Genomic DNA, 21,738 nt, shown 5'->3' with positions numbered 1-21,738 from the left:
GCTGCTTTTCTACGAGCAAAGACGATTGATCCATAACAACCATATCAGTTGTTTTATGCCCACTGCTGTTAGATGAAAAAAAATTCTCACTTCTGTCTATCAAATGTCGGGCAAATGCCAGTTGCCTGAGAATGGCTCAGAAATAGACCAGCAAAGTATTAGTGAAAACAAACCTTTAGGTGCAGGGCTGGGAAGTCAGAATTGGTAGAAATGTACCAACAGACTTCAGCTACAAATTAACAAAAAACAAATAAACACCACACTTGCAAAATTATAATTTATGGTAAATTTATCATTTTATACTTGTATATATTTTTTGTTGAGATTCTTTGCTCAAACTAAAGATAAATATTTTATTGTGATCTATTAGGAGTTGGGGGTCAAAAGCAGCTTCTAAACTTGACAACACAATTATGGACACACCTTTGGCTTCCATGCTGAGGCTTCTTCACACCAATTCTTTGCACTTTAGCTTCATAGATTCCATTTATGACATCATTTCCAAGTTCACACATTAGCTGTTTGGCAAGAATATGGAAATTAATTTTCTGATGCAAAACGCAATCATTAAAAATGTTAGTACAAGTGATGGTTGTATACAATATATAAATCTGCCTACAATTTAGCCACTCATTTATCTCAACAATTTTGTTCTACATGTCTCAACGCATTTTCCCCCTTGACTTCCAATTAAGATGTTTCATTGTATCAAACTGACATTATCAGCATCATATCTGTTATTTTAATGATCTAATATGTTGCCAGTTAAGGGGATTTATTTGTATTGTGCCAACATACATACCTTTAGCAGCTCAGGCTCCCATGTATCTAATGTTAAAGATCTTACTTTTGAAAAGTGAACACCAAGACTCCTAAATAGAAGAAAGAGAAAATCCTCAAGTGCCAAAAACACAAATTAGAAAAACAGAAAATATGGAAGACAAATACAGAAATTGTCCCAATTGTACTGGACACAAATGCCTGATTAAGAATAATTTACAAGTGCTCCAGGAGGCAGCTCTCTTGACACAATGCATGTTTTCGAACAAGCACTAGTACTAAATCTGGAAAAATCTCCAACATACCCTGACAGAGGAACAATGTTCACTCCAGTCACAGAATGAACTAAAGGCCCCTTTTACAAAGCCACAAGTAGCGAAACACATAGGAATTGAATGGACTTTGATGTACTTAGCACACTACTGCTGATTTGTAAAAAGGGCCCTAAATTAACTTATGTGGAGACACTATCCCCCAAAAAAGGAAAGCTATTATATATTAATGACACGTATACTTTTAAATTCTGGGGGGGTTGTTTTTCACAAATTTTAGGTCAAAAAATTTTCATTTTGTTTACTTTCCCATGTGTTTATGAGAAACTTTGTTCTATTTGGGGGTTTTACTTTTTTCTGTTTTGGGGATAATGTCATTAATCCATATGTGTGTGTTCCATATGAGCACCCTATTTGATGAGGAAGGGAGAAAACTTAATTTGGTGATTTTCCTCCTGTTTTGAGTTGGAAACATAGGAAATGCAACTGACATTTCCCATGTTGTAGCAAATGCATACTTTACAAACACCATCTTCCTAAATCAACTGCAACTGATACATGTACTGCCAAGAGCAAAATGAGCAATGAAACTAAAGTACAGTATTCAGGAACTCCAGCAAGTTTTCACAGAGAGGGTGGTGTATGCCTGGAATGCCAAAAAAACGTGGGATAAACAGATGATCTCTAATTAGAAAACGAAGGATGTAAATTAAAGAACTGGTACTGGACAGACTTGAATGGTCTGTGTCCCAAATGTGGTGATTTGGTGTAGGATGGGCTGGGGAGGGCATCGATGGGAACTCCACTAACTTGGAACATAGTAGATGACGGCAGATAAAGACCCGAATGGTCCATCCAGTCTGCCCAACCTGATTCAATTTAAATTTTTTTTTTTTTCTTCTTCTTAGCTATTTCTGGGCAAGAATCCAAAGCTTTACCCGGTACTGTGCTTGGGTTCCAACTGCCGAAATCTCTGTTAAGACTTACTCCAGCAGACTTTGACCATGTTCCACACCGACATCTAATAAATAAACTGAGTGCCCTTGGGATGGGTCCCAAAGTTATGGGCTGGGCCAGGAACTGGTTGAGTGGAAGACAACAGAGAGTAGTGATCAATGGAGATCGCTCTGAGGAAAGGGATGTTACCAGTGGTGTGCCTCAAAGTTTTGTTCTTGGGCCTGTTCTTTTTTAACATTTTTATAAATGATATTGCTGAAGGGTTGTTGGGTAAGATTTGCCTCTTTGCGGATGATACCAAAATCTGCAATAGAGTAGACATGCCGGATGGTGTAAATAACATGAAGAAAGGTCTGAAATTTGGCAGCTAAAATTTAATGCTAAGAAATGCAAGGTCATGCATTCGGGCTGCAAAAACCCAAGGGAATGGTACAGTTTAGGGGGTGAAGAACTTATGTGCACAACAGAAGAGCGGGACTTGGGTGTGACTGTATGTGATGATCTTAAGGTAGCCAAACAGGTTGAAAAGGTGACGGTGAAAGCTAGAAGGATGCTAGCTTGCATAGAGAGAGGTATGGCCAGTAGGAAAAAGGAGGTATTGATGCCTCTATATAAGACTGGTGAGACTTCATTTAGAATATTGTGGACAATTCTGGAGGCTGCACCTTCAAAAAGATATAAAAAGGATGGAGTTGGTTTAGAGGAAGGCTACTAAAATGGTACGTGGTCTTCGTCATAAGGCATATGGGGACAGACATAAAGATCTCAATCTGTATACTTTGGAGGAAAGGCGGGAGAGGGGAGATATGATAAAGACGTTTATATACCTACGTGATGCAAATGCACATGAGTCAAGTCTCTTTCATTTGAAAGGAAACTCTGCAATGAGAGGGCATAAGATGAAGTTAAGAGGTGCTACCATGCTTCCTCGAAAATAAGACAGTGTCTTATATTAGTTTGGGGTCCAAAAAATGCATTAGGGCTTATTTTCGGGGGATGTCTTATTTTTTTTATGTACAACAATCTCTCCCTTCCTCTCCTCTAACCCGATTCTTCCTCTTTCCTTTCTCTCCGCCTCCCCCCCCCACATGTGCAGCATCTTTCTATCCCTCCCTCCCATCCCCCTTGTGCAGCAAAACCCCACCGACCCTCTTACCATGAGACTGCTATACCTCCACTCTGAGGCTTCCATAAACAGCAGCAGCGGCAGAGGGAAGGGCCCAGCGGGGAAGACCGTGAAGCAGCCCGTTTAGAGCCCTGCCGCCATTGCTGCTGCTTTAAGAGGCCTCGGAGCGGAGGTATGTCAGATCTCACTGGGATGGGGGTTGCTGAATTGGCAAGTTTTTTTTGTTTTTTGTTTTTAAATCTTTATTCGTTTTCATATCTTACAACAAGTGTATAATATTCAATCCAAAAAAAAAAATGTTACAAATCACTTGACATTCTTACTTATAATCATCAAAGCATAAAAAGAATCCCTCCCCACCCATCCAATCCATTATTAATCAACCAATTAAAACAAATATCATATGGGGAGGGAGGGTGGGTTATAGGTTTATATATAAACAATTGTTGTTTATGAGACAATGTATGGTTTTACTCTGTACACTTGTTGATTGATTAAAACTGAATAAAGAATTTAAAAAAAATAAATTAAAAATAAAATAAAACTAATATCATATATCCCAATCCCACCCTACTTATATCCTTATATAATAAAAAGGTGTTTAAGGTGTCTGATCATTAGAATATGTAATCAATGGCCCCAAAATCTTTTTAAAATTATGATAATTTCCTTGCTGTATAGCAAGCACTCTCTCCATTTTATAAATATGACAGACTGAATTCCACCAAAAGGTATAATTAAGTTTAGTATAATCCTTCCAATTTCCAGTAATATGTTGAATGGCAACCCCCGTCAGTATTAGTAAAAGTTTATTATTATTTGCTGAAATTGGACTCTTAAATCTCATAGACATTCCAAATAAAATAGTATCATAGGAAAGAGCAACACGATTTTCTAACAATGAATTAATTTGGGACCAAATTAACTTCCAAAAGGCATTTATATAGTGACAGAAAAAAATTAAACGATCTAAAGTCCCAGCTTCTAAACTACAATGCGGAGGTATGTCAGGTCTCAATGGGGTGGGGGTTGCTGAATCGGCAAGTTTGATTTTTTTTCAGCAAATCAGGCAGGGATGGAATCAGGGAGTGTTGGGGACATTCAGGGGGGGGAGGCTTCAGGGGTTGATCTTAACTAAGGCTTATTTTTGGGATAGGGCTTATATTAGGAGCATCTTTAAAAATCACGCTAGGTCTTATTTTCAGGGAAACAGGGTAGGCTCCGGAGTAATCTGAGGAAATATTTGACCAAAGGGCCACTGTGTGAGCGGACTGCTGGGCACGATGGACCATTGGTCTGACCCAGCAGCGGTAATTCTTATGTTCTTACTTTTTTAAAGAAAGGGTGGTAGAAGCGTGGAACAGTCTCCCGGAAGAGGTGGTGGAAACAGAGACTGTGTCTGAATTCAAGAGGGCCTGGGATAGGCACCTGGGATCCCTCGGAGAGAGAAAGAGATAATGGTTACTGCGGATGTGCAGACTAGATGGGCAATTTGGCCTTTATCTGCTGAGATATTTCTATGTTTCTATATCCTGCAAACAGGATGGTTGGATAGGCTGGAGTGAGCTTAGATGGCAACTTCAGCATTTGTAACCTAGGACTATACCAGGTGGACTTTACAGTCTATGACCCAGAAATATCAAAGAAGAGACAAGCTAATGTAATCATTTATTTTTATGGGTTGGAGAATGAGATGTACAATGTCAGCGTCTATGAGACAAACTTGGTTTTTTTTGTTATATAGAGCTTTTTGGACCCCAGTTAGATTACAAAAATTAAATAGTTCCTTGTCCAATAGGTGCTGGCATTGTAAATTGGAGGTAGGGACTTTGGATCATCTTTTATTCTACTGTCCCCATATCTTAGCCTTTTGGAACTCAATCTGGGATCAAATAAATTGTTTATTGGAAAACCATGTAGCATTATCTTATGATACTGTGATATTTGGAATGTCTAAGAGAAAAAAGAGTCAGATATCAGCGTGTAATAACAAACTTTTAATGATTTTGACTGGAGTTGCCATCCAACATATTACTAATAACTGGAAAGATCATAGTAGGCTTAATTTTAATTTTTGGTGGAATTCAGTATGTCACATATATAGAATGGAAAGATCAATAGCGGTACAGAATGGAAATTATAAAAATTTTATTAAAATATGGGAGCCATTAACATCTTTCTGTCATTATTAGATGCCATTTTTCTATTAATTATACACCATTTAGTATTGGGTGGGAAGAGGGTTTCAAATATATGATCTTATAATGAATAGAGGGATTTGAGGGAGGGTGGGGTGAGGGTTACATTTCTACTTATAAGTTATAAAGATAAGATGTTCAAGTGCTCAGACTAATTGTGTTTATTATGAATATTTGTACACTTGATGAAAGTTTTAAAATGAATAAAGAATTAAAAAATAAAAAATAAATTATTTTTATGGGTATAACTAATGGGCAGACTGGATAGACTGTTCAGGTCTTTATCTGCCGTCATTTACTATGTTACTATGAATGAGCTGCAGAGCTGGTATAAAAATGTGTGTTGAGATCCTTGCTGGTATTTGATCTGTGTTCAATCAATGCCTTTATCATTTTGCGAGAAGTGGCACAGAGTTCAAAGGATTACTTACCTGTGTATGCCTGAACATTCAATACACAGGGTGATGCCCAGGTTGATGCTGGCCCAGCGAGGGTCTGCCAAGCCACAATCACAACAGCTGGTGTTGCCAGCAATACATTGAACCCGCTGGAGTGCGCTTTCACCTTTTACCAATTTCTCTTTCACTTCGCCGCTAGATTCTACACTTCCCGTTGATGAGGATGACTTTCGATCAGCCTTTTACAAAAATATTTAACACACACAAGGAGGTGACAAATTACGGAACTGAGTACATCAGACACTACACCACAAAGCTCTAGGTGGAAAACAGCAGGTAGGTCAATCCTAGTGTTCAACTTTCATTATAAAAACATATTGTTTATTTAAAAAAAAAAATCTGTTCTCACTTAAGAAAGATCAACAAATGGCTCAACCTCACAGAGACAATCTTTATATCTGATTACTTAAAATGCAGCTAATAAAAACTTCAAGGACCTCTAAAAAAATGGACAAAACGGGAGAGAGAGGAGTGCAAGCAGCATGGAGGAGAGGAGGCATTTGGCGGCTTTGGCGTTGGCTGTCTATATCATCTGAGACCTTGACTGCCTGGTGACATCAGTCAGAAAGGGCTGATGCTGGAGATAAAATCAAGCCATTTCCTGCGGTGCAGCCGTAGGGCGTGCCCTAAGGGGCATGCTAGGCCCCTTGTGAGCGAGCCCCTTTGGAGCCCCGACAGAGCACTGAAAGAGGTTTGGGTTTTTTCTTCACTTTTTTTCCCCTCAATGGGGAAGCATAAAATGAAATAAAAAATTTTGCCAACTAGTATTCCTGTAACTACAGGACCTATAGGAAAACATTTAATATCAGTGAGGAAACCTTCCTTTCTCTCCCCTTGTGGGAAAAGACTCGGGTACCTCAATAAGTTCTGGGGAGAGGATAACCCCGGTTCCACCTTCATCCTCTCATTTCTCTCCTAAGGTAATTTCCCAAGATGGTATTTCCCCAATAGGAGAGAATAAGACTTTGCCTCAACTTCTACCGATATCACCTCCATTAGAACCTAAGATTCAGTCAGTAGAATTTCCTGTTGAAGTGTCCTCTACTGAGGTAATACCTCAAAAAATAATACTTTTGGAAGTATGGAAAGTGGTTAAGAGGTCTGATACATTGTTACAGGGTCCTGTGTAACAGCTTTGTACTTTTTCTGAGCGAGTGGTCTCTAAAATTGATTATAGATGGTAAATTTAAATCTTTAGATGTAACTATTAAGAAAATGGAATCTCAAATTGGATTACAACAAACTGGTTCCTCTGCAATTAAAGATAGTCTTTGGTTGCCCAGACATTTTGAGATAATGGAAAATCATTTAAGAGTTTTGAATTTTTCTGTGTGCCTATTGTTGTCAGCGGAGATATTGCTTAGAAAATATTTTAAAGAGGCTTTCATTTTGAACAATGCTGAAACTATTGTATTTACTAGGTGTTTCTATCTTCCAGGTAGGAAAAAAGTAGACCAGGAGAGTAGGGCGTCAAACAGACATGAAGCCCATAAGAATCCTTTGGCTAATTTAACTGTTTTCCTGGAAATAACTCAAGATGATATATCTGATCATGCTACCCTCCTGGTCACTTTCTCCTCTAAGAATTGTAAGAGTTTAGTTTTGAAGAAATATTTCCTAAAAAAAAGATCTCCTGTTTTGTGGCCAGAAATTGCAAATGTTTCCTGATGTTTCTAGGGTGGCCCAGGCCAGAAAAAAGCACTTTCTTGAGCATAAATCTCAGGTATTGGCTATAGGTGCTACTTTTTTCCTGAAATTTCCAGCCAACTCTATGATTACTCATTTAAAGATGTTACTTTTGAAGTGAATCAATTAAATGGATAGAGAGGCTGTTATTGAAAATCAAAACGTAGTTAACTGATTTATACAGGCCATTATTTTAATGATGATTTGAAGATTTTATATTTCTTTCCTTCTCTTTCCCATGATGTGGACTTTTATTTTTCTTTAGAATGTGATTGTATTATGTATGACCATAAGAAAGAAAGAAAAATGGACTAAAGCAGCCAGATAGCTGGTCATAAACAGGACCCTAGGTGACCACAGAATACAGTGGGGACACCAGTGTACTTTAAGACATTTGCTAGAAAAAGCTTTAATTTATAAATTTTCACCCTCTATAGCCAAGAAAAAGATGTTACAGATGCAATACCTCTTTTCATCATTACTAACCTCAGACTCGCTCCCCTTTTCCCTGTATGCTGTTGCAATGCTGGCCTGAACTGCTTTAATCCATGCCTGACGAAGTTTTTCAGAGTCGGCCTGCAATATACAGCTTCTATAGAGAAACAAGTTATTTGAGGTCAGTCTGATTTTAAACATGTATTATAGTCTCTTGGGAAGGGGAAAAAAAGCTGAGGCGTGTTTTAAATGCAGGATAAGTGTTATTTATCATACTTTGAATAAAGGCAAACTTAGGGGGTCCTTTTACTAAGGCGCGCTAACCAATTTAGCGCATGCTTATCGATTTAGCACGTGTTACTGATTAGCGTGCTAAATTCCTAATGTGCCCATTTTATTCTATGGATGCATTAGCATTTAGCATGCGCTAAATCGTTTAGCACGCCTTAGTAAAAGGACCCCTTAATGAAATGACATGTAAAAAAAACCAACAAAAAACACCTACTTTGTGGGCGAGACAACCTCAAAGCAAAAACGTCTTTCTATATCTTCACAATGTTTAACTGTGCAAAGTCGCAAATCTTCAACAACAATGGTGGGATTATCCTAAATTGAGAAGAAACCAAAGATTATTAAATCTCTCTCTCCTGATCAGATCCACTCTCTTCTATCCCAAGCTTCAAGCCAACAAATTTTGCAGCAAAGTAAAATGTTCACTTATCTGCAGAATGTGATTATTATTTGTTTTAATCTAAATTTCCACCTTTTAGTAATATTCTATCTCTATTCTATCAATAAAGCACAAGCAAAATGGCCAGAAGGTGGAGCAGAAGCAGAAGGAATTAAACAGGAGGAAGGGATATCGAGCAATTCTACGTGCTTTTTTTTTGTTAATAGGACAACCTACCTTAAATTTCTTCTGGTATACCAGTTGATTATTCTGTATTGAAAACCAGCGCCTACAGAAAAATTTAAAAAGGGGGGTAAGGACACAGGAGTGAAGATGTGACATTCTTATTTCTAGATCAGTGGAAAGGATGTAGTACAGAAGTTTAAAAGAGCAACATTAGGTTACACAAAATGAATTTGCCAGTTCTGCACAAAGACCCGCCAATGTCATTTATCTTTTAATACACAGTGAAACTGTTAGTACCAAGGAGGTGGTCTGGTTATACATCAGCATGGAAAAAAAGGGAATAGAAAAGAAAATTCAGGAGGGCAAAATAGAAAATCATTTCTATACCAAGACAGGAAGCCAACCCTGAAGTAACTGAAATTGTAATTGTAAAAGCCCATTTCCAAGCTGTCTAATGCTACTCCTAGGACATAAAAGATGAGCCATGTATTTGTAAAATGACCTAATTGTATTAACAGTTGTACTGATCTACCTATACTAGCAACCTTATTGAATTTCCACATCAAACTGTCCATTTAACTTCCTGTAATGTAATCTGTTCTTAAACTGAATAGATAAAGGCGGAATAGAAAACCTGATTAGCATAATATATCAGAAAAATCTGTTTGATCCTAGCCACAGAAATTTCAACCTTCTGCTCCATTGAATTATCTAAGTTCAAATTTATTTTTCTTTAAATAAGGATAGAATCAATATCATTGGGTATTAAGAGATGAAACAACTGTCCCCTTTAGTACCCGAGAGAGAAATATACACTTTATTTGCTATAAGTCTCTATTACAGAACATATTCTAATATGATTGAATCATTCTCTAAAGAGAATCCAACATAGACAAAATTCCCTCTTCTAGTCCTTATAAATTAAAAGACAACAATTCGGTTCCATTTAACAACAAACACAAACTAGATATATTATTTTTGATATGCAATACACTAAAGCAGTTTACAATAAAACTAGAATAAAAATACACTATCACCACTGGATAGAGGGTCAAGAAAAAATGAATTGCTCATTCATCATCTTATAATATAACAATAATTTAATTCTGTATGTCTACATTGCCTTTCCAGAATAAGCTCAAGGCACATCATAATTCAGATATACTAAGCCCCTTCTGCAAAGAGCATATAATCTAGGTATGTGCCTAGTTATCAAGGCTAAAGAAAAGCTTGCATCAATTACACTATTGCTTTGTCCCTACAAACATCATCAATAACTCGGACCTGCCAGTCAAAATGAATCATAAGAACAGACTGACCAATTTTCTATATAAAATTCCTTTATGTCCAACATAACCTGCAAATATCTATTAATAGTATTGTAAAAGATCCATCAGTCCAGCTATAAGACAATCGCCAAAAGGCACACAGGAAATATAAAAAAAAGGGGGGGGGTTATATTAATAAAGCAGAGCATCACATGACCAATGTAAAGCCTTGAGGGCTCTTGTCCATAAGAGGGTTTCTCCCATTCTGTGCCTGGAAAAAGCCTTTCTGAAGGGGGCCTGAACATTTTATTTAGTCAATATCCGCCAATCAGTCATCAATAGAATAAACTGAACTCCATTTCACATAACAATTAACTCTTTTCAGGTCGCAAGTATTCAATTTTCCCTTTAGCTCCCATGATTTACCCATTATTATGGAAATAACTAAAATGTTTACCCATGTGAAACATATTTGCCCACATAAGTCAGGCTTTGATGACAGACCTCTTCTGTAATTATATACACGATATGAATACCATGCATTCTTTTAGCCACATAAAAACAGGGCAGAGGCAGTACAAGGAGGCAAAGTATACATAGATATTTTGTAAACCTATATGTATATTTTAACATGCAAACTTTTGGAGTATTTTTCTTTTTTATAAAAGACATCTAAAAGAATTTTCAAATACAACTTATTTTAAGCATGCAATATAGATGCTTATGTACTTTCATAAATAGGGAGGAGTGGAGGAATGCTTAAGCCTAAGAACCTGGGGAACTGGGTTCAATTCCGGCTGCAGCTCCTTGTGACACTTCACTGCCCCAGGTACAAAATAAGTACCGTATTTTCACGCGTATAATACGCACCCGTGTAAAACGCGCACACGGGTATAGCGCGCAGGAAAAATAAATTTATGTAAATAAATTCATATATAGCGCGCACACGCCGTATACCGCGCATGCTGCTCATTGAATTAAAACCTCCTTCTGCCCCCCTTGAAGTCCTGTCCCCCCCTTAAAGGTATGCCTGCCCCCCCTTGAAGTCCTGTCCCCACCCTGAAAGCCTGATGCCCCACCCCGAAGGACCGCTGGCCCCCCCACCCTGAAGGACCGCTCGCACCCCCCCGACGTCCGATTCATCCCCCTGCCCCCCCCCCGCACCGTTTACGGTGGAGAAGCAGCCTACCGTGGGTTCGCGATGCCAGTGAGCCCTGCTGCTTCCTCTGCTGGCGGTCCCGCCCCTTCTCTGAGCCCTGCGCTGCTTCCTCTGCCACGGTCCCGCCCTTTCTCTGACATCAGAGAAGGGGCGGGACCGCAGCAGAGGAAGCAGCAGGGCTTACTGGCATCATGAACCCACGGTAGGCTGCTTCTCCACCGCAAACGGTGCGGGGGGGCTGGGGGATGAATCGGACGTCGGGGGGGGGGGGAACCAGCAATGTAAAAAAAAAATTATAAAACGCGCTCACGCATATAACACGCATGGTTATGCTCGGTTTGTAAAATCGTGTATAACGTACGCGTTATATGCGTGAAAATACGGTACTTGTATATAATATGTAAACCTCTTTGAATGTAACCTCAGAAAGACCGAATATCAAGATCCATTCCCTTTCAAACTGTTTCTTGTAGCCCCAAAATACTTTCACACAACTTTCTACTAAGACTGATGGAAATCTCTCTGTTTCACCCCACTTCACACAAACTATGCCAACAGCCACTATGTTTCTGTGCAACTTTTTACATAAGAACATAACCACCATACAATTTTTTACTGGTATTAACTGTCTTTATGAAGAGATTCACCAAAGGCAGTTTAAATATAATCACTCTCTAACAGGGCAGGCCCAAAGATGTCCGACATTGTAGGCAAACCTTCAACTGCATGCCGCCTTCCCCCCCATCTACACCAAGGGACAGCCCTATCTTCCATTTCCTACCCTTCTTTAGTCCATCATCTCTCTGCTTCTCTCCCCTTTTCCCCTCCCCCAAGATGTCCAGCAGAGCCAGATTAAAGCATAGGAAAACTAGGCAGATGACTAGGGCATTAAAAAAATAAAAATAAAATCAGAGCGCCCACTTGATCCAGCCCTGTTTTTTTTAAAGACATTTTCTGACTCTGAAACGTGTGTTTCCATGGATGAGATGAAAAAGAGAATAACCAAATAAAGGTACAAATAAATTTCAGTTTATGTGAATGGGAAATAGTGTTTAAACCATTATACTACTAAATTTTAAATATGGAGATTTCTTTTTAAAGCTTGCACGTGTGCTTAGCAGGCTTAGTTTACCAATAAAATACCAAAAGGCACAGAATAGGAGAAATATCTAGATGAATCAAGCCCTACGTGTGAGACAATGTACAGTTATGATAAATATGTAGCCTGTTTGTGAAAGGACTTGAACGCACTGACTTAACCAGGCTGAAGGATCACATATCCATTGCAAGTAATCAAAATGAAAACATAGGGTTAATTATGAGCTTTCTTATGCCAAAGAAAATGTTGGAAAAAGTACAAAGAAGTTGATTGGTACCTGTTGTGATCTGGCTTTTTCCTGTCACGTGAAAAAATGGGGTAGGATTAAACCATACGGGAAAGGAGAAAGAATGATAATGCAAAACATGCAGAATAAGCATAGAAATTGCATGATACAATATAGCAAGAAAAAGTATAAACTAATACAATATAAAAACATGTTCCACACATGCAGCCCATTCACGCATATATTCTACATGAAGAACACTACTGTCTACCTAGAGTACAAAGCGATCTGTCTAGATCAAAGATTAGCTCGTGAGGGTCAGAGAGAATGTTTTGGAAAGCAGGGACATTTGAGTATGCACACAGGTAATGAAGCTATAAAAAAGTTTTATATGCAAAATATTTTTCTATTTTGTCTTAATTGCATCTTTCTTACCATAAAAACTCAGAGTTTTAAAAGTCTGAAATTCTAGACATCAATATACATGCAATATTACTCCCCACTAGGGACAGAAATAGTACATGTAAACCGCTTTGATTGTACCCACAAAAAGGCAGTATATTAAATCCATGACTCTTTACCCTTATGTCTTCTATAATTTATTTTTTATTATCGTTCTCCCAGGGGGGCTCAGAACGGTTTACATGCATTTATTCAGGTAGTCAAGCATTGTCCCTGTCTGTCCCGGCGGGCTCACAATCTATCTAATGTACCTGGGGCAATGGGGGGATTAAGAGATTTGCCCAGGGTCACAAGTTTGAACCCACAACTACAGAGTGCTGAGGCTGTAGCTTTAACCACTGCGCCACACTCTCCCCCAATGAGGTATTCAGGAGCCTGTTTTATATAAATTATGTTTTATTTTGATATGTGAAAAGTAAAATAGGTGAACGCAACCTACACATCCTGAAATAATGGGGAACATACATAGCTAATTATAGACTGAAGGGTAATCAAAATCCACTGCACTTTTCTTTCCAGGAGAAACTGGCACAGTAAATAATTTTATATCCACAGTTGTCCTAGTAAGCTTGTCTTTGTGAATATATGAGGTCTGTTCAAAATGTTCCAGGACAGTTTGAATCGCGCACCAATGGGAATTTTTTTTTGAGATGCGCTAGGTGGCATTGAGTAGCTTCAAAACTCATGAGTAGCCTCCTTTTCTCCGTTTGTTGATACATCTGTTTTCGTCTCCGAGCTAGAGCAGTTTTTGTGAATATGTTTTCATGATTGGCTACTTTTCATCATGTGTGACCTGAATGAAAAGCGCTACAGCGTAAAGTTTTATTTTAAATTGGGTAAGACCGCTACAGAAACTTATGAAATATTGAAAGTGGCTTACGGGGAACATGTCTTGAGTCATGGAAGGTGTTTTGAATGGTATTCACGCTTCAAAAGTGCTCATGAATCAGTGTAAGATGATTCGCGAACTGGAAGACCATCAACGTCAACTGATAATCATGTTGATCAAGTGAGGGTTCTTGTGCGCACTAAATCGGCAGAGGAATGCAACATCTCTATTGGTTCATGCCACAACATTCTAACAAAGAAGTTGGGGATGTCTCACATTGTGGCAAAGTTTGTTTCACAGTTGATAACAAATGACCAGAAAATAACTGCAAAAAGCGTAATGACTGTTCTTCTCCAGCTATCTTACTCTCCTGACTTGGCCCTTGCTGACGACTTCTTGTTTCCTAAACTTAAATCCACGCTGAAAGGAAAGCGATTCAACACCATAGAAGACAAAGCAAAATTCGATGCAACTTTTGGTAATTTCTGAAGATGCGTTTAAGGACTGTTTCCAGAAGTGGAAACGACATAGTGAAGGGGACCCAATGGAATAAGTTGTAAGATGATTTTATAAAAAATAATTTAACAAGTCCTGGAACTTTTTGAACAGATCTCATACAGTATATTATAAGAATTTACTTACAACACGTATCTCCAGTACAGTGGTCCCTGACCCTGTCCTGGAGGACCACTGGGTCAATCGGATTTTCAGGATAGCCCTAATGAATATGCATGGAGCAGATTTGCATGCCTGTCACCTCCATTATATGCAAATCTCTCATAAGCATATTCATTAGGGCTAGCCTGAAAATCCGATTGGCCTAGTGGTCCTCCAGGACAGGGTTGAGAACCACTGCTCTAGTATATTAAAAGGATTTGCTTACAACCTCTACAATGTCTGCAGGTTTTTCATATACATAATGAAAAATTGTGCAAAATTAACCTAACCTACAAATTAATGTACTACTACTAGTTATTATTTCTATAGTGCTGAAAGGCTTACGCAGGTACTATTAATTATTTCTATATGTAACTATTAATACTCATACCCTGCAGACAATTTCTTATAAAAATAAAAAATATGAAACAGAAGTTCAACAACATACAGATTAAGAAAATGCACATTTCACAGTAATTCAGGAATGTAAATTAGTATTAAATTAAGTGAAGCTTTATTGTCATATCACCAATTCAAAAATATCATCAAAGAAGCTGAAAATACCCCAAGAGTCATCGTTTTCCTGCATCCTGCCCCCCCAAAATACCTCTCTGCAATCCAATGACAAGTGCACAGACTAGAAGATCATGCATACTTTAGCCTGCTTACAGAGGTAAATTTTTAACAGGGCAATTAAGGCACAATAAGAAAATTGTACTCTAACACTCTATTCCAATACATTCTTCCACAATGCTTACATTTACAAACTCTATACAATGTTTAACTTTCTTAGTAAACAGTACACTACTAGTACTATTCTGTTAAAAGTTTAAGATTTGTTTACAATCAGACACGCCAAAATGAAATAATATATACGTACTCTTGGAGGAATTCTGTACAAAAAAAAAAAACACACCCCTTAAACTTCTGAGCAAAAGTTTTGAGAATTCTGCACGCAATATTTTAAAATTCGGCATCATTTATTTGTAGTGTTTTATATAGGAATTCCTCTATCACAAGGCCTGAAATCTCTTCCTGCCTTTATGGTTTATTAAGCTTGTTATACCACTCGTTCATTTTGCTTTCTCAGACTCCAGCCTCTTCGGTTCCCTCTCTTACTTCAAATGCAGTTCTGGCTCCCATAATTCGGTTTATCCTAAAGTTTTCTCCCATATACAATACCTCAACCTCTCATTCTTTCTCATCTCATCTCCCCAGCTATCACTGCATCCTTCCCTCCCCCCATTCTCAAGTTTCAAGTTTATTAGGATTTTATATACCACCTATCAAGGTTATCTAAGCGGTTTTACAATCAGGTATTCAAGCATTTTCCCTATCTGTCCCGGTGGGCTCACAATCTATCTAACGTACCTGGGGCTATAGAGGACTGAGTGACTTGCCCAGGGTCACAAGGAGCAGCACGGGGTTTGAACCCACAACCCCAGGGTGCTAAGGCTGTAGCTTCAACCACCGCGCCACACACTCCTCCATGACAAGCCTTCCGCTTGCTGCTCCCAACACCCCCCATGGCACACATCCCTTTATTCTGTCCCCAATCCCTACCCACCCGTCACATGATTCACATTTTACTCTGCCGCCAATCCCCCGCTGCACTTTTTTCTGACCCTTTCTCGTTTTCAGCCACAGCAGCAGCTTTGTTCATTCTTTTCCCTTCTCTTGCTGAGCTCCAACAGCAAGGAGGAAATGACCCGCTGCCCAACGGGTCACTTCCTTCTCCAGTGCTGACTTAGACCCAACCCAACTGTTTATGTGAACTACAGGATTGCAGTTCACATAAACAGATGGGTCTAAGCTGACACAAGAGGAGGAAATGACCCGCTGTACAGTGGTTCACTTTGTCTTCTTCTTGACATGGAAGCGTAACGCTGGAGAAGAAAAGAGTGTGCCAAGCCCCTGCCGAATTCTGCACAAAATTCTGCTGGGAGTATATTCTGTACTTTGATCTCCACAGAGTCAGTATATGAGAATCATATACTGCTGCCTAACTTTAAGAAAGTGTGAAAATATTACCTGTTCCAAGTCTTGAAGGCATTGCTGGCTCGCTTAAAGAGGTATCCTTCCATAACAATGCCATTTGCTGCATCAACATTGTATTCAAGTTTTGCATCATCATTGGAGAAGTCCTTTCATACAAAGAGATAGTCAATCATTTTTTTTTCATTTTATAATTCTACTGCTCCAGTATGTTCATGATAGATGATGTAAAAATGCAAGTGGAATAAAATAAAAACACTCGAACTCCTCAAATGTCACCTGTGCTATTAGTAGTGAATTATTACTTCTAAAGCAAAGTCTCTAATACACCTGGGCATCATTTACTTGTCTGATCTTATACCACACAGAAGATCAAGAGACCAGTATAGAAAAGGTTCGCTTGGTTACATTCCTTTAGGGGATAGCATGGCAGGAGATAAATAGTGGCATCTCATAGAAGATATTAAAGAAACAAGCTATAGACATTTAATTCAATAGTGACACAGCACAACCAGTAAGTTGATGGAAATTTTGTTTCTAGCCTTATAAGCCTATCCTATAGTTCTACAGGCCTTCTCCACTTTAACTTCATAACTAACCAACTCTGCATGTCTTCAATTGTATCTGAGGAAATTGTATCAACAATTTCCTCGTCATTGTGAAGGACATCAGCTGCCAAGTAGAATAAATATAGAGTTCGTTTACAAAATGCAGTTCAAAAAAAAACAAAGCAAACACACACAAACATCGAAAAATTTGCAAAAAAAGGAGCTATATTTGAGGGGCTTGTGCTAACAGCACAATCTACGTTCACTTTGGAAAAGTAGACTTTGCAGAAGTGGATATAAATTTGCCATTAATGAGCTGCTGTGATGCAAAACAGCTCATTAATACCCAAAACTGTGAAAACAAGCTTGAGAAAAGGGCTTTATGGGACAGTTTGGCGGCATAAATGTTTTACTATTTGACCATCTATGCTATGAATAGACTGTTTGTAGGGAGTGAATAGAAGTTTGTAAATTTTTAAGTTATTGATTTCAAATTATGTATGTTTATTTAATGGAAACTGCTTAGAGCAGTGGTTCCCAACCCTGTCCTGGAGGACCACCAAGCCAATCGGGTTTTCAGACTAGCCCTAATGAATATGCATGAGAGAGATTTACATATAATGGAAGTGACAGGCATGCAAATCTGCTCCATGCATATTCATTAGGGCTAGCCTGAAAACCTGATTGGCCTGGTGGTCCTCCAGGACAGGGTTGGGAACCACTGGCTTAGAGTATAGGTGGTATATCAATTTTTAAATAATTTTTTAAAAATAAATTTGGCTATTTCAAGGGGCCTTGTGGGCCAGTAGCCTCTCCAACTAGTTCTCCCCAACCTCAATGCCAGGCTAAAATGCAAGAAAGACTCCCTTACCCGCATCCCCAAAGTCCTGGCCATCTAGGCCCTGCCCCTCACATCAATAATTGTAAGTTCTAGTTCCAACCCCATCTCTTCTCTCCTCCCCCTGGGCACTGACACCCAAGAAGTCCTGAAGATGTGACAAGCAAAAGCAAATTCTGCTCGCCACATATCATACAAATTCAGCAGGTAAGATAAGTGTTCAGCACCCATATTTCATTTCGCAAAAAAGTTGTCTCTTTAAAACCTTCTTAAAAAACAGGCACATCTCGGGGTGGAAGGAGACGTATATAGATGGATCAGAAACTGGTTGACGGGTAGGAAATAGAGGGTAGGGGTGAAGGGCCACTACTTGGACTGGAGGAGGGTCACGAGTGGGTTCCGCAGGGCTCGGAGCTCGGGCCGCTGCTATTTAATATATTCATAAATGATCTAGAAACAGGGACGAAGTGTGAGATAATAAAATTTGCGGGCGACACCAAACTATTTAGTGGAGCTCAGACTGCGAAGAATTGCAAAGGGACTTGAACAAACTAGGAGAATGGGCGACAAGATGGCAGATGAAGTTCAACGTTGAGAAATGTAAAGTATTACATGTGGGAAGCAGAAACCTGAGGTACAGCTATACGATGGGAGGGATGTTATTGAATGAGAGTACCCAAGAAAGGGACTTGGGGCAATGGTGGATGTGACAATGAAGCCGACGGCACAATGCGCAGCGGCCGCTAAGAGAGCGAATAGAATGCTAGGTATAATCAAGAAGGGTATTACTACCAGAACGAAAGAAGTTATCCTGCCGTTGTATCGGGCGATGGTGTGCCCACATCTGGAGTACTGCGTCCAATATTGGATATGGCATTACTCGAGAGGGTTCAGAGGAGAGCGACACGTCTGATAAAAGGTATGGAAAACCTTTCATATGCTGAGAGATTGGAGAAACTGGGACTCTTTTCCCTGAAGAGGAGACTTAGAGGGGATATGATAGATACTTACAAGATCATGAAGGGCATAGAGAGAGTAGAGAGGGATAGAAAGAGAGAGAGAGAGATATAAAGAAAGAGAGAGAGAAAGGGAGAGAGACAGAAATAGAGAGAGATAGATAGAGAAAGATTGGAGAAATTGGGGCTCTTTTTCCTGGAGAAGAGGAGACTTAGAGGGGATATGATAGAGACTTACAAGATCATGAAGGGCATAGAGAGTAGAGAGGGACAGAAAGAGAGAGAGAAATGGAGACAGAGAGAAATAGAGAGAGAGAGAGAGAAAGATTGGAGAAACTGGGTCTCTTTTCCCTGGAGAAGAGGAGACTTAGAGGGGATATGATAGAGACTTACAAGATCATGAAGGGCATAGAGAGAGTAGAGAGGGACAGAAAGAGAGAGAGAAATATATAGAGAGAAAGGGAGACAGAGAGAAGGAGAGAGAGAGAGAGAGAGAAAGATTGGAGAAACTGGGTCTCTTTTCCCTGGAGAAGAGGAGACTTAGAGGGGATATGATAGAGACTTACAAGATCATGAAGGGCATAGAGAGAGTAGAGAGAGAAAGGGAGACAGAGAGAAATAGAGAGAGAGAAAAAGAGAGAGAGAGAGATAGAGAAAGATTGGAGAAACTGGGTCTCTTTTCCCTGGAGAAGAGGAGACTTAGAGGGGATATGATAGAGACTTACAAGATCATGAAGGGCATAGAGAGAGTAGAGAGGGACAGAAAGAGAGAGAGAAAGGGAGACAGAGAGAAATATATAGAGAGAAAGGGAGACAGAGAGAAGGAGAGAGAGAGAGAGAGAGAGAGACAGATTGGAGAAACTGGGTCTCTTTTCCCTGGAGAAGAGGAGACTTAGAGGGGATATGATAGAGACTTACAAGATCATGAAGGGCATAGAGAGAGTAGAGAGAGAGAGATATAAAGAAAGAGAGAGAGAAAGGGAGAGAGACAGAAATAGAGAGAGATAGATAAAGATTGGAGAAATTGGGGCTCTTTTTCCTGGAGAAGAGGAGACTTAGAGGTGATATGATAGAGACTTACGAGATCATGAAGGGCATAGAGAGTAGAGAGGGACAGAAAGAGAGAGAGAAAGGGAGACAGAGAGAAATGGAGAGCAAGAAAGAGAGAGAGAGATAGAGAAAGATTGGAGAAACTGGGTCTCTTTTCCCTGGAGAAGAGGAGACTTAGAGGGGATATGATAGAGACTTACAAGATCATGAAGGGCATAGAGAGAGTAGAGAGGGACAGATTCTTCAAACTTTCAAAAAACAAAAGAACAAGAGGGCATTCGGAAAAGTCAAAAGGGGATAGATTCAAAATGAATGCCCTGTTGGGCCGCTGCGTGAGCAGACTGCTGGGCAAGATGGACCTCAGGTCTGACCCAGCTTATGTTCTTTCTAATGTAAAATGGAATATGATTCCAAGCGTCCGGAGCAGCACAAGAAAATGCTTCCACTCTAATTGCTTGTAACCTTGCCTGCCTTAGAGTAGGGACTTTCAACTCCATAACTTGAGCTGAGTGTAAACTTCGAGATGGTTTATATACAGATATACATTCAATCAGGTATTTAGATGCCATTCCATAGAGACAGAGGTATGTTAACAACAACAGTTTATACTGTATCCTAAATTCAATCTTCAACCAATATAGCTTCACATAGAACTCGGACACATGATCAAATTTCCCAACACCAAACAAAACTCAAATTATCGAGTTTTGAGTAACTTGTAAGGCCTGAATCACATTCATGGGAACACCTAACAGAACCAAGTTGCAGTAGTCCAAACTGGACAATACAACTGATTGAAGGATGCACTTAAAATTGGCCCCAGACAAGTAAGATTTGAGATTGCTCAGCAATCTCAATTTAAAATAAATCTTCTTTACCATAGCAATAAATGTGAGACTGAAAGGACAAATGGGAGTCTAATATCACCTCAGCTGTGCAGGCAGGAATATTTATGTTCACGGTCCTTGCCAAAAACATCACTTTTGTCTTTGAAACATTTAACAAAATGATTAGAATCCATACAAGTTTATATTGCAGTCTGACAAAACAGAAAGGAGAAATTAGGTTCTTACCTGCTAATTTACTTTCTTTTAGCTTCTCCAGACCAGTAGAGGTTAATCTTTACGAATGGGTATATATCCAATCATGACCAGCAGATGGAGACTGAAAACAAAACTGTGGGACAGTATATAATATACTCCCTTCTCTATTTACATCAGTCTGCCGAATAGCCAAGCAGAACTAAGAACTGGAAAACAGAAAGAAAACAATACTCCGAACAGGAGTAACAAATAACATACCCAAATGCTGTTGGAAAATGCAGAGGAGAAATACCAGAAGGAAAATGTCCCCACAGCTCGCCAGCTAAGCCAGCCGAGCCACAGCCGCTGTTCTTTAATTCTCCCCGGCCCTAGAAAAATATTAGAACCCACAGCAAAAAACAAAAACTGCCCGCGAAACAGCCCCAACAACAACAACAACAGACAGGGTGGGGACCTCTACTGGTCTGGAGAAGCTAAAAGAAAGTAAATTAGCAGGTAAGAACCTAATTTCTCCTTCTTTAGCACTCTCCAGACCAGTAGAGGTTAATCTTTATGAATGGGACGTACCAAAGCAGTCCCTCACACGGGCGGGACCCCCGAAGGGCTGACACCAGAACACACACACCGAACACCGCGTCCTGACGCGCCAGAACATCTACCCGAAAGAGTCTGACAAAGGAATACAAGGAAGACCAAACCGCAGCCTTACAAATGTCCACTGGAGACACGAGCGACGACTCAGCCCAAGAAGCCGCCTGACCCCGAGTAGAATGAGCTTTGAGAAACTCCGGAACGGGCTGCTGCCCCAGAAGAGAAGCGGAAGCAATAGTCTCCTAGCAT

The 21,738-nt window shown here is 39.5% G+C and overlaps 1 protein-coding gene across 5 annotated transcripts in view; it reads right to left on the bottom strand.

Annotated features, from left to right (window-relative positions):
* Positions 1-21,738, bottom strand: part of ACAP2 (ArfGAP with coiled-coil, ankyrin repeat and PH domains 2) — a 117,729-nt gene that overhangs the window by 27,797 nt on the left and 68,194 nt on the right. For 3 of the 5 annotated variants that reach the window (XM_033957809.1, XM_033957810.1, XM_033957812.1), the window contains exons 10-17: positions 16,500-16,612; positions 12,572-12,592; positions 8,820-8,871; positions 8,418-8,518; positions 7,964-8,069; positions 5,765-5,970; positions 803-872; positions 424-518 (exon numbers count right to left, since the gene is read on the bottom strand). In XM_033957809.1, coding sequence (XP_033813700.1) covers positions 424-518; positions 803-872; positions 5,765-5,970; positions 7,964-8,069; positions 8,418-8,518; positions 8,820-8,871; positions 12,572-12,592; positions 16,500-16,612 — 764 coding nt within the window. The remainder of the gene's footprint in view (positions 1-423; positions 519-802; positions 873-5,764; positions 5,971-7,963; positions 8,070-8,417; positions 8,519-8,819; positions 8,872-12,571; positions 12,593-16,499; positions 16,613-21,738) is intronic. The other 2 variants (XM_033957811.1, XM_033957813.1) reach the window with 1 other exon arrangement.

The sequence above is a fragment of the Geotrypetes seraphini genome, chromosome 9, assembly GCF_902459505.1.
Source record: "Geotrypetes seraphini chromosome 9, aGeoSer1.1, whole genome shotgun sequence".
NCBI classification, from domain to species: Eukaryota; Metazoa; Chordata; class Amphibia; order Gymnophiona; family Dermophiidae; genus Geotrypetes; species Geotrypetes seraphini.
Note: the sequence above shows the minus strand (reverse complement) of the source record. Positions and strands in the feature narration are given on the sequence as shown.